Here is a 13,871-nt window from a genome sequence, read left to right as displayed (position 1 = left end):
GCATAATAAACCCACACTGATGCCAGTGTTGGATTTATTATAAAATGCACCCATAGTGTAACTTAGAGATGCCCCTTGAAAAACGACCAACTTCTTGTGTAATGACTGACTGGTCCCTGCCAACCAGCCACCAACCTAGGTGAGAGCCTTTGTGCTCTCGGATGTCCAGATTGGAGTGACAGGGAGATACCCTAAGAAATTAGAAATTATGCAACCAGTCACATTATGACCTGTGGAATCCACTTGGGAGCAGCAAAGGAGAAACTCGCAATAAAGGCACTACACAACCGTGCAAATTACTTCTGGATTTAGGCTGCAGGCGTCTGCTTAGGGATTGAGGCAGGTCAGGGGTCACCAGATCGCCGGGGGGACCTCCTCGTGGTGTTTGCCCACTCGAGCTCGGGCCGTGGACGGCGGCTACAGAGTGCTGCAGATTTGTGTTTTCCCGCCCGGTCTAGAGGTTGCAGATGAACAAATCCTGTGTTCACGGCAGACAAAGTCTTTGGAGTTGAAGGCAGGCAGGTGGTCCTGGGTTTTCGAGGTTGCTGGCTGCAGGACACACCAGGATTTCACAGGAGCAGGTTCGAGGGGGAGAAAGGGCTGGGGCCAAGTCAGTGGGCATCTTCCTCTTGTTAGCTGCTGCACGGCTGTTCGGTCCTTCTTCTTCTTCTTATTTCTTCGTGTCTGCGGAAGCAAGGTTTAGGGTTGCCCCTAATTACTAGAATTAGGGGTGCTTCAGGTAGGCAAAAGGTAGGGGCGAATGGGTCCCTTCCCTGGGGTGGGTACACCCCCTATTACACCACCCTACAGTGGGAGGGGGCATGAGCCTGTCCCTGGTTGGCTGAGTCCCCACATCTGCAAGATGGTATGGTCTGAAAGTTGTGCTTCACCTCGCCTCCCCCACCTGACGGGTGGAGTTGTCAAAGGTAGGCACACCTCTCCTCCTCCCTTGTTTTGCCCTCCGGTTTTCCCACCCAAAGTGGGGCCAGAACTAGTCGGGACCAGTTTGCTGAGAAGCAGCAAGTGGCCTGGGGAAGCTCACAAAGGCGGTAAGCCTTTGATGCTTCCCCTTCGTGAACCCTGCTCATCCTGGGGGAGGAGCCTTGGCACCTCGTCCCAAGATGTGCATTGTGTCAGGCCCAAGAGAGCAGTAGGATCTCGACCCAGGGGTCCAGAAACATGTCTGGTGGTGGCAGCTGAAAGCAGCCACTCAACCTGGACACTAGGAAAATTCTTCCTCTTGTCCTGGTCTCTTCTGTGAAGGCAGTCATAGACCACCTTTCTGTCCTTGGTGATATACTACGTCATGGTCTTTGTGGCATGCTGAGTTTTTTACACTACTTTCCATCATTCTTCCAGGTCTTGTGGGTCGTCCTTGGAGTGTTCGTGAGGTTCCATGCTTTGTCTCAGGGTTTGCATCTTCCAGTTGTAGGAGATCTTTCGCCACTGTATTTGAGTTGCCGGGTTTGCCAATTAAAAACCAGTCTGAGGGGATGACCTATCTGTACGGAGCTTATTTTGCCTTTTGGACGTCTGGTGAAAGGCCCTTCATTTTTGCAGTGTTACCACTGAATCTTGCTACAACTTCGTCTGTAGCCCCATACAAAATGTCACCTTTTTCTCTTGCAGATGTCTGTAGCTGCTTGTTGACTTGAAAGCATTGGGCTCTGGTTGTGTGTTCAGCCATGGTAGGCCAAAGGGTTTGTGAATTCTATCCAGGACAATACGACCGGGATCATTGGACCCACAGAAAATCCCCCACCCCCTGGATATATTTTAGGGTGTTGGGAACCGGATAGGTAAAGATGCGGGTGCTGAACGTTGCCGAAAGTGTTAATATAAGGAGTGCCCTCCTACCCCCCGGATTAACCTTATGAAGACTTATTGATAAATAGACCAGCTAAGACCCATGCAAAAAGGAAATGTCCAAAATACTGCTCTATATGATTTGTGTGCATGCCTTTCTTAAAAACCCAAAAAAAGACGGATATACACAGCAGTAAAGGCCAGTTGCACTTAAACAGAATAGCGCAAAAATAAGGTCCTGACTAAAGCCGCCTGACCCACACTGGCGATTCTAATGGCTGAAACATGACCTCAGATGTATAGGGTCACTGCTCCCCTATGGTATTGCACTTTTTTAACCTTGCCATTGGATCAACCATTAAAAAAGTAGTACGATTTGGCAGACAACTTTAATTTCTTCTCACAATTCCTAAAACCACATAGCCAAAGAACTACACTTACAAACGTGTTGAGCCCACCACCACACAAGGTGAGCGAAACAAGTGTTCGATGATGAAGGTGGTACCTGTGGTTGAGGACTCTAAAATATATCCCCAAGGGTGCAGTGATTTTCACCGATTTATCTGAATTTGAATTTAAAAACACTTATAAAGCGCGCTTTTACCTGGCGGTTTCTTGGCGCTAGGACATTTAGAACCCAGATAGCAGCTGTGAGGGGACTAGGCTGGGAAGGCTTGCAGGAAGAGATAGGTTTTTAAGGTCTTACGGAAATCATGGTAGAGTGAGATGGAGCGAACGTTGGGAGGGAGAGAATTCCAGAAGGTGGGGCCAAGGACCGCAAACTTCACCCCCCCCCCCCCCCCCCCCATCCTCATCTTCCTGAAACGTGGAACGGAGAGGAGGGATTGAGAAGAGGAGCGAAGCTCTCTGGCTGGTATGTAGCTGGAGATTGCCGAATTTATGAAGGCCGGGGCGGTTCCAGCTCGGGCCTGGAACGCAGTACAACCCAGTTTGAAAAGAGCCCTCTCCCTGATAGGCAGCCAGTGCAAGTTCTTTAATGCAGCGGTGGCATGATGGAACTTGGGGAGGCCATAAATAAGGCGTGCCGCTTGGTTCTGTACCAGCTGTAGGCGTCGGAGAGCATAAGCTGGGACGCCATTATACAGAATGTTGCCGTAGTCCAGCCGTGATAAAACCATTGCCATCATGATGAGTTTAAGAGCGGGAATAGAGAAGAATCTCGAAATTTTTCTAATCGTGCGGAGGGTAAAAAAGCAAGAGGACACCACCGTACTAATCTGAGAGTGCAAAGTTAAGTTTTGATTTAACGTGATCCCGAGTGTTTTAACAGAGTAAGAAGGTGAAGGAGGGGGACCAAGTGCAGGGGGCCAAAACGTAGGGGTCCAGGGGCTGGATGCACCACCAGTCAAACCCAGCTCAGTTTTGTCTGGGTTGAGTTTGAGGTGGTTGTAGTTAATCAAGTCCCTGATGAAAATCATGATAGATTGGAAATTAGAGATAGATTCAGAAGAGTGCGAGAGGTTGAAGATCAACTGAAGGTCATCCGCATAGTTAAAGACGGTGACCTCCAGCTGTTGAAGAGCAGAGATAAGAGGGAGAATATAGAGATTAAATAGAAGAGGGGAGAGGGAAGAACCTTGGGGAACACCGCATTGCACCTTACGTGAGGGGGAGGAAAACCCATCAAGATGGACAGCCTGGGTACGATCCCTCAGGAAGGAGGTGAGCCAGGTCAGGGGGGCCCCTGATGCCCGCTGCCCTGACACGGGTGAGAAGGATGGAGTGGTCAACCGTGTCAAAAGCAGCGGACAGATCAAGGAGGACCAAGGCCTGAGGTTGGCCCCCGTCCATTCCCTCCCTAAGACTGTCCAAGACCGACACCACGACCTTCTCGGTAGAATGGCGGGGGCGGAATCCGGCCTGGCAGGAGGCCAGGTAGCCGCTGTCCTCCATAAAAGAGCTGAGGGCAGCGGCGACGTGGCACTCCAAGATTTTTTCCAAGTAAGGGAGATAGGACGGTAATTCGTTAAGGAAGCGGGGTCGGCACCGGGTTTTTTCAGGAGAGGGATGATATAGGCTGATTTATGAAGCTTTGGAACTACACCAATCTCTATAGAGTCATTCAGGAATGTCAAGGGAGGAGAAGGGCACGCCCGAAAGATTTCTCTCAGGATGGGCGCTTGACAAACATCTGAAGGGGAGCCAGATTTAACTTTCGCCGCAAGAGAAGACAGCATCTCTCTAGTCAGCAGAGGGATGTGGTCAAGATGGAACCTGTTAGGGGGGGTTCAGGGGCTGGGGGGGTGGGGGTATGTTGGCTTTGATGGCTTCGATTTTCTCCACAAAATAGTTCTTAAGGGAGTCGCAAAGGGCTTGAGAGGGCGGGGGTTTTAGGGTGGTTCTGGGTGAACAATCCTACACCCGAGATAATGGAAACGCAAACCTCCTGTCTTGTGAATAGTAATATGATCCAACAAAATAAGGTAACCCTCCTCAAAGAATGTTGTATACTTTACAGCGATACTGAAAATTCTTTGCGGTGTCAATCAACAGTGGCAGTACTTAGCAATTGTAAAAGAGGGACACATCAATATCAAGAAATGCAATGCAGTCCTATGAGAGGAAAACAGTAATGCACATTTACAGGTAAGTACTCGACTTACACAACCAGTCTTTGGGGTTCTATACCAACATTTGGCAAGTGTCAGATCAAGGTAGATACTGCACTGCCAGCGGCACTGGGGTGGACGTGCAGAGGTAACTGGGCCCAATGTTAGACAATGGGGACTGGGAACCCCCACAGAGGCGCTGGCTGCAGGTAGGTACCTCTGTTTTCAGGGCACAAGACCAGGGGTTTAGGCAGGCACCACAGGGTGGCCCACAAGGCAGCACCAACCATACACCACCAGCGGCACAGGGACGGCCACGTGCAAGGTGCAAATCAGCGTCTGGTGATCAATGCAAGTAAATGGGTAATCTCTGTTGCACAAAGAGGCTGCAGGCTCAGTTCAGGAGGCTGGACGAAGGTGACCAAGCTAGGCAGGTAAGTAAAGGTGTCGCTGGACGCCTGGGCATGTTGCCTGGGCTGCCCAAAGTCGAGGGCTGAGGATGCAGGGGTACCTTTGGACGTCGGAACTTCTATACCAGAGTCGGCTGCGGTCATTGGGACCCTTTGAGAAGAGGCTGCAGGCGTCTTCATGGAGTCCAGGAGAGGTCAGCCACCGATGGTTTCGAGGTCTCGATCGCTGGGGAGACTTCGCTGACAGGTGAGCCACTCAGACTTGGGTCGTGGGCGTCTGGTGCAGAGTGGACAAGCGTTGCGGTTCCAGCTGGATCCAGAGTCCTTGGAGTGGGTTTCTTGTGGACAGGATCTCTGCCCTCTTGAGATCTGGTATTTGTTGAAGAGCAGGCAGTCTTTCTCAGGTTCCTGGAAGTTGCTGACTACAGGACCTGCATCAACATATTTACCGAGTCTCTAAGCGAGAGACAGGCTGGTAGGGCTGGGGCCAAAACAGTAGTCGTCTTAAGGCATGGCTGTACAGTGTCTTCTATATCCTTAGGTCGCAGGAATCCGAGGATCAAGGTTCAGCGGTGTCCCTAAATCCTGAATTTAGGGGCGTTAGAGGTACGAACAGGTAGTAGCCAATGGGCTACTTACCTTTAGGGTGACTACACCCTTTGTATATCCATTCTCTTTGGGGAGGGAACATCCCCTAATCCTATTGGCTTAAATTCTTCTATCTAACATGGAGTATTTTCTAAGGAGGGGTCACTTCAGCTCGGGACACCCTAGGGGTGAGCTGGTATCTTCACTAGCTGGAGTGGCCCTCGCTAGTAAAACAAAGGTCAGGAAGTCTTAAAGGCTTGCCACTGTGAATGCTGTGCCTGCTTGGGAGTAGGTGACCAGCTACTCCACCCCAAACAGGCTTTGTTCCTGACCCACAGGAGCACAAGGGCTCCCACCTCAGGGGTCAGAAACATGTCTGAGTGTGGCAGGCTGATGCAGACCAGTCAGCTGTACACTAGGGAGTTTGTCTCTAAGATGCCCTCTGAGTGCATTCTGTAATAAATCCAGCACAGGCATCAGTGTGGGTTTATTATGCTGACAAGTTTGATTAGAAACTTCTTAAGATTAAGTGAAGCCATCATAGAGCTGTGTAGTTCATACTGACACCCCTCCCAGCCCATGTACTCAGTATGGCTTCATTGCACTTATAATGTCTAAGAGTGGACTCGGACACTGTATGGGCATATTGCTCATGCAGCTATGCCCTCACCTGTGGTATTGTGCACCCTGCCTAGGGCTGTGAGGCCTGCTAGAGGGGTGACTTACCTATGCCACCGGCAGTGTTTTGTGGGCATGGCACACAGGTATGTGTGTCATGTCGACTCTTAAGTTTTACCTGCACCAAAACACACTGGCTGAAATGGCAATGGGTATGTGCTTGGTGAGGGGTCTCTGGGGGTGGCACAGCACATGCTGCAGCTCTTATAGATCCTCTTTGATCACAAGGCCTTTGGTACCAGTGGTACCTTTATGAAGGGACTTATAGGTGTGCCAATTGTGGAAACAAAGGTTCATTTTCGAGAAAGAACACAGACACTGGGAACCTGATTAGCAGGTACCCTGTGTACATGCAGTCAAAGTCAGAAATCTGGAAAGAAGTGGATGGTAATCATGCAAAAAGGGACACTTCTCTACACCACTTGCTTGTTACTTGGATGTATTTTTGTTCGTTTGAAGCTTGGTAATGAGTACGTTCAAGTTTAGAGATCCCGCTAGACTGCATAATGCTCAATTATTTATGCCTTTGTTTTCTCTGTCCTAGTGGTGTACTTTTGGATGGTATAATTACACATTCAGGCACGTTTGTATGTATTGTTGCTTAGCTGCTTTTAATTGCTAATACACTGAGCCTACAAAGTTTGACATGGCCCTAATACTGATGATCCCACTCATGGAATAATTTAGAGACTAAGAGTAAATGTGCTACACAGGAAGGTTACTTTGTCTTCTCTCTAGCCACCACACACCTTCTCCGTTCTGATGTTTGACCTGTGTATGTGCACATTTACTCTTGTAAGTTTGAGGTTGTCATAGCTCCGTGTTCTGTGTTGGTCATCCTTTTTTTAATTTATAACTGATTCTTCTGTCTTTCTAGAATGCTGAAGCCAAGGGCCTACGAGACCAACGCCTCGAACTGCAGCGAAGGGTGGCGGAAGCTAGTGACGATGACCTCATCCCTTTTGGAGACAGACCCACAGTGTCTCGCTTTGGTGCCATCTCACGCACTTCCAAGACTTTGTATCAAACACCTGGTCAGATGCAGGCCATGGCGGGCCAGACAGGGCCTGCCAAAACCATGGGCATATCGGGTGCGTCAAAATATAGCTGGATAACAGGACCATATGTCATAAATGTCCAAAACAGATTGAAACTTAATGTGTACTCCCTACTTTTTAATGAGTACACAGGCTGTGCTCTGGCAAAACCTTGTGTTCGAGGCATATGAGCTGCAGATTGTACACTTATGCATAGATCACCATCTGGTGTTGGGCTCGTATGCTTGCACTTTGTTGTGGTCTTGGAAGAGTTTTTGTAGTCACGAGATAGGTGACTCCTCCCTTGGACGATAATGCGCATGGGCATGGACTCCATCTCTAGATTGTTTTTTCCGCCATCGAGTTCGGTACCATATTGCAAACCTTTTCTCATGCGCAAACTATAATTCAACTGTATTGTTTTCGATCGCGTAATCTTCTACGCCATCTCACATACTCTATTCTAGTTGTCGACTCTGGCTGCTGTCCCTGTCTACTCCATTCGGGCCTACAGCTCATGGAAAGGACTCCATTCAAAAAATGCCCCCAGTGTGGAGCCAAATTCCCACACAGTGACCATCACAAGGTTCAAATTCTACCAGTGATAAAAGGGGTCATTAAAGATGCTCCTAACATATTCAAAGACCCAGTCAGAGCTAGAATTCTTAATCCCAGAATTGATAAATAATATAAGCCCGCCCCTACAAGGATCCTGTGTCTCTCGCCCGAGCACGACGAGAACAATTGCCAGGCGTGTGCCTCGTTTTGATCCAAGAAGACCACCCGTGATCGCCGGGCCCGAAGACACATCATGGCACAGCGAGCAGCTCCGGCACCAGTGGACATCTTTGATGAAGGCCCCGATAACCTGGAGGAGGATTCTGAGGATCTGGAAATTGTATCTGAAGCAGACGATCCAGACTCAGATGACCAAATCACCCCTGGTCAACGAGTGAGTAAAACTGCCCCTACCCCAACTCCACCCGAAAAAAAGAATGCCCTGGTCAAGACTTCACCTGCTGGCCCCAGTCACGACCGAAAACATGCTTCAGAAGCCCCACCCCAGGCACGGCTCCGAAGAAAAAGGACAAGTGTTCCGGTAGCTCGGGACCAAACAAACCGCACATTATTGTCCCGCAAGCGCATTCGGCACCGAAAACTGGAGCTCAACCTACCCCCAAAAAGATATCGGCACAGACTACCTAGAAGCCGAAACAACCATCAGATCCGAAACCCAAACTCTCGGAACCGAAAAAGATTTCTGACTCCGTAGCCAAGCCGAAGACCCCCTAACCATCTCCTAAGGCTTCGGAGCACAAATCCAAACCCGGCGCCGAAATCTGTTACCCAAGAGGAAGAATTTTTTTGACCAGATCCTGTCGATCCAAAGCTGACAAAACTCAAAACTAACCCAAAAACAGGACATGTGAATGCTGTTCCACACAACAAAAGGAAGCTGGACATACCAGACACTCCTGCAGTGCCTGTAAAGAAAAAGGACTGTGCCACTTCACCTTTAAGATCCTCTTCTCCAGTTCCTCCCCCTGAACCTGTTCTTCTTCCTAAGCCTGTCCTTCCTCCTAAGCCTTTTCTTCCTCCTAAACCTGTCTCTCCTCCACAGCCTCCAAAACTCCCACCTCATTCATCACCACCACACGATGATGAGGATTATAATTTAGGGGGTAGGGAGGCAACAATGACCCTTTCACTGACCCTGTAAACAGATACACCACAGGACGATTGGGAAGACTATAATCACCCAATAGATCCCACAGACCAACCTGATACCCAGCCATATCCAACAAAACCATCTCCCCCAGATGACAATATTGGCCTTGGTCAACTGTTAAATAAAGTTGCTCTCTACCATGGTGTTCCCATGAATTCAGACCCAGCAGACGAAGACTTTCTTCTAGACACCTTCGAACAGTCACAAAAAACTGTTCAAATTCTACCAGTGATAAAAGGGGTCATTAAAGATGCTCCCAACATATTCAAAGACCCAGTCAGAGCTAGAATTCTTAATCCCAGAATTAATAAAAAAATAAGCCCGCCCCTACTGATCCCACCTACATCAAAGGACAGCTGCCCTTAGACTCACTAGTCGTACGTAATGCAAGGAAATGCGCCAACTCTCACACCTCCGGTGATGCACCACCTACGGATAAAGAATAAAAGTTATTATTATTTTTTTTATAAACACTTTTTATTGAAAAAAGGCACAGAGTCATAGTTGCAGTATTACAGAGGGGTATAACATTCCGGTAACTCATCGTATGAAAGTGCATTCTTACAGTTATTAAGGATTGAGGGGGTCTCCAAGTCTGGTTTTCCTCATCGCTTGATCATCTGTGGGTGATGTACAAATTTCTCCTCAATAGGCATTCCCGCCTCCCCATTTTTTATCCCGCTCTTTAGGGCAACCTCTTTGTTTGTAGACAGTTTTCTCAGCAATCATACATTTGTCCATTTCTGCCACCCAACCAATTGTCATCGGCAATCTAGTGGAGCCCCAGAGCATTGCTATAGCTCGTTTATTTTACTAATAGGTATCCCAGAGCTACCCATTGCTGCTCTATTTCTGACAAGTCCGTGGGTTCCCATATATTTAAAAGCCCCAGTTTTGGTGATAGTTGAATGTGTTTACCTAGTGTGTCTGTCATTTTCTTAGTTGCTCTATTCCAAAGAGGTCGTATGTGGGAGCAGTCCCACAGGACGTGATATAAGGTACTGTCTAGACCGCATCCTCTGAGGCACAATGCTTCGCTTCTGCTACCTATTTTTACCAGAAGGCGCGGACAGGTAGGACCTGTGGAGTATGTTTAGTTGTATCAGACGAAGCAGTGGTTTATGGCCGTTTCCCTGGGGGACATTAATGCAGTCTGCCACTCGTCATCATCTAAAATTCCCAGGTCTGCCTGCCAACGGTTTCGAAGAGCCTGAAAGGCGTCTGGGAGGTGGTTGCAGAGTTTGCAGTAGGTACAGGATATGGCTTTGGTCAAAAGTGGTTCTGTAAGTAAGCGATCCTCTAAGGGGGAGGCGTCTGACAAGGATGGAATGTCAGGGACATTGGCAAGGATAGCATGTCGGACTTGTAAGTATCTGAAGATCCTCGCTTGAGTGAGATCATATTTGGACTGTAGTTCTTTGAATGCAAGTATTTTCCCCTTAGCTACCAAGTCCCCTCGGGTATTAAGTGCGATAATGTCCCATTTATCAAATCCCTTATGAAAGCAAAGAGACCCAACCTCTGTGATGACCACAATTGTGTGGCTTTCGTCAGGGTATTTGCCCAACCCAAGCGCTTAGTAGCCTTGTGCCAAATTGCCACAGTGTGTGACATAGGCCCCAAATACCGTCCTTTACGAGGTTTACTGTATAAAGCCCCCATGTAACCCTCTCGACCAGTTTGGTATTTCTCTAGGTGGAAGGCTGGGTTAGTCAGGGTACCATAGATCCAGTAATTGACTGCTATTAATTGAGGCCCAGTAATAAAGGCGTAGATCTGGGAGGGCGATACCCCCATCTTACAACCCCTTGGTAAGCTTCTGGAGAGCGATGTGTGGTGTTTTACCGTCCCACAATAAGGTACGAAGTTCCCCTTCTATGGTGGTGAAATAATTGTCTGTTATAGGGAACGGGCAGTTTTGGAGTGCGTATAAGAAACGGGGAAGTGTTAGCATTTTAAATAGTGCTGCTCTCCCCAGGAGGGATAGAGGCACCGATTGCCAATGTCTCACATCTTCTTGTAGCCTCTTAAGGGGGCCCAGAAGATTATGTTCGTAAAACAGTTTGGGGTCGGTTGTAATAAATATGCTCAAGTATTTGAAGCCCCATGAGGCCGAATCCACGTTATTAGATGCCTCGGCAAGAGAGTTGCTGCACAAGCAGCTAATCACTGGCGCATAGCCAACACACAAGCATTATTTGCTAGATATGATAGGGTTCACTATGATCAACTAGAGCACCTATTACAACATCTATCTGATCAGTACAGAGACCAGGCAAATGATCTAATTCAAGAAGGCAAAATAATCACTAACGCATCAATCAAATGTGCCCTTGATGCAGCTGACACAGCCTCTAGCTCCATTAACGCTAGTGTGCTACTCAGAAGACATGCCTGGTTACGAATCTCAGACTTTAAATAGGAGGTACAAATAAATATCCTCAACCAGCCGTTCAATCAAGAACAGCTCTTTGGACCCTCCTTAGATAGCACTCTAGAAAAAATGAAAAAGGACACAAATTGCAAAATCCATTGGAGCATTAGTCTCCAACTACACGTGGTTCCTTTCGTCGTTCCTTTTATAGAGGAGCATCCAAAACCATTGGAGCAGACACTGCCTTCTCTTCATACAAAAACACCACGCAAACATCCCCAGCAGAGGATATTTTAGAGGGGGATTTAGAGAAAATAATAACAAGGGCAGAGGCCGAGGTAACAACATCAGTCGCGCCTCCCCCACTAATAAACAGTGACTCTCACCCCCTCCAACACACACACACACTCCAGATCATTCCCCTACAGTCGGAGGGAGACTCTCACAGTTCCTACCTGTCTGGAATTCCATCACAACATACAAGTGGGTAAGACAAATTATCCAGTATGGTTCCTGCCTAGAACTTACAACAACCCCACCCCCTATACCACCCAAATAGCATCCAATGTCCACAAAACACCTCATGCTCTTAAAACAAGAGGTTCTCTCACTGCTTCAAAAGCAGGCAATATAATTAGTTCCAATACAACATCAAGGAACAGGGGTTTACTCTCTGTATTTCCTAATCCCCAAGAAGGACGGTACTCTAAGGCCAATACTCGACCTCAGACCCCTCAATCTCTATATACAGTCAGATCATTTTCATATGAGCACCCTCCAACAGGTCCTCCCACTACTTAAACAAGGCGACTTCCTTGCCACACTAGATCTCAAGAATGCCTACTGCCACATTCCCATACACCCTGCCCACAGGAAGTATCTAAGGTTCATAGTGGACCGACAGTTCCTAGTTTGTTTAAAAAACGATTTTCACTTTCTGTGTTTACTGTCTATGCCTATGGTTGTTGGTTAAAAATTGTAGTTTTAGCCTGCCTGTAATTGCAAATTTTATCACCTGTTGTATTTTAAATGTGTGGTTTTCCCTGCCCATGATTGCCTTCATTTAGTGTGTTGAATTGTGGGATTTGCAGTCCAACCTCTGTAGTTTGTCCCTCTCATTCCTTGGTGACAAATCTGTTTTCCCTCCAAATTTCTCCTTTGCTCTGTGCTTAGGCCTGTGTGCTCAAACAGTGCACCCCCAGCCACCATTTTGTGTTCACAAGCCAGTTAGGCCAGCCCCCCCAACCGCCCCATCCCACCAGGGATTTTCTACATCAGAAGGTGCTTCTGTGAGCTGCTTTAACTGTATTTACTGGGGCCTGTGCACTTCGTTTTTTAGCCAGCAGGGGGAGTAAAGCTTTATTCAAATAGTATTGTTAGATTTCGAGTTAGTGAAGCCTTTACCTGCTGAAGTCCAAAGTTGTGGATTGAGCCAGTCTGTCTTCTTGGAGATTCTGAACAGGAGCAAGCAGCTTCCAACTCCCTGGCCAGCAAACCTTGTCTGAGGTTGCTGGGACCTTATATGGTGTGCTAGTGGTTGGCACATGTGTACACTGATTGGTGGTTGTATCTGGTGTTTCTATTGGGTTAGGGTTAACGTCCTCATTGGTTGGGTATTTGAGGGTTCTGATTGGTTTCTCGGTCTGTGATTCAATCATTGCAGGGTTGGGACTAGGGCTAGGGTTAGGCTTTCTATTGGAAGTAGGGACTAGGGCTACCTGTACCATTGGCTGCTTGGGTTGGGACTAGTGGTAGGGCTAAGGCCTTTATTGGACGTAGAGATCAGGGTTTTTGAACTGATTGGGTGCTTGGACTACGGTTAGGATTGGCTGCAAAGTCCTGATGTCCTATTGGTTCTAGATGGTAGGGCTAGTGTTGTGATTGGATAGTGTTAGGGCTAGGGTTTACATTGGCTGAAGGGGTCACCTGATTACTAGGGCTGCAAAAAAGGCCAGGCTTAGGGCGTCCCAGCCCGGGCGTCAAAGCTAACGGTGGAGAGGACCAGGGTAGTTGCCTGTTTGGGCCTGTTAAGGGTGCAGAGGACAAGGGTAGTTGCCTGTTTGGGCCTGTTCAAGACTGGTCGGGACTAGCGCCAGAAATGCTGCCCTCTTTCTCTTTTAACAATACCCAGCCCACACCATCCACAACCACAAACAGAGCAACACACTCGCACCAAATATACACCACGCACAACACTATGCACAGATTAATGTACCAGCATGCACCACCAACCCAACCAAACCACATCTACACACCTTACTATCCCAACTATCACACATATCCACCATCACCCACAAACAGTACACAACTCTATCCTATACCACTAACCAAAACACTCATTACTAACACAACGCCAATCAACACATCCCACTCAGACACACTCTCCCTGCTGTAATTACACCTAACTGTCCACCTGTTATCACTAACAAATATATAATGATCCTTCCATCAGTTGACTTAAAAAAAAATGTTAAATCCCTCACTCTTTTATCCCTCCACTATCCTTTTTCTATCACAATTAACAGACTAACATGTTCACTTCTCAAATTCCATATTCAACTATACTAATATACTGCCCAAATAACTGAATAACATATCTACTACTCAAATTACTTCATATTTATACTATACTAATTTTCAACACTAATCCTTTATGGGTTCCGGAGTGGCGTGCTACTA

General features: G+C 47.6%; 1 protein-coding gene across 12 annotated transcripts in view; it reads left to right on the top strand.

Annotated features, from left to right (window-relative positions):
• Nucleotides 1–13,871, top strand: part of RC3H1 (ring finger and CCCH-type domains 1) — an 885,277-nt gene that overhangs the window by 667,270 nt on the left and 204,136 nt on the right. For all 12 annotated transcript variants that reach the window (XM_078641742.1, XM_078641721.1, XM_078641675.1 and 9 more), the window contains one exon: nucleotides 6,930–7,143. In XM_078641742.1, the coding sequence (XP_078497868.1) occupies nucleotides 6,930–7,143 (214 nt within the window). The remainder of the gene's footprint in view (nucleotides 1–6,929; nucleotides 7,144–13,871) is intronic.

The sequence above is a fragment of the Lissotriton helveticus genome, chromosome 1_1, assembly GCF_964261635.1.
Source record: "Lissotriton helveticus chromosome 1_1, aLisHel1.1, whole genome shotgun sequence".
In the NCBI taxonomy this organism is placed as follows: Eukaryota; Metazoa; Chordata; class Amphibia; order Caudata; family Salamandridae; genus Lissotriton; species Lissotriton helveticus.
Note: the sequence above shows the minus strand (reverse complement) of the source record. Positions and strands in the feature narration are given on the sequence as shown.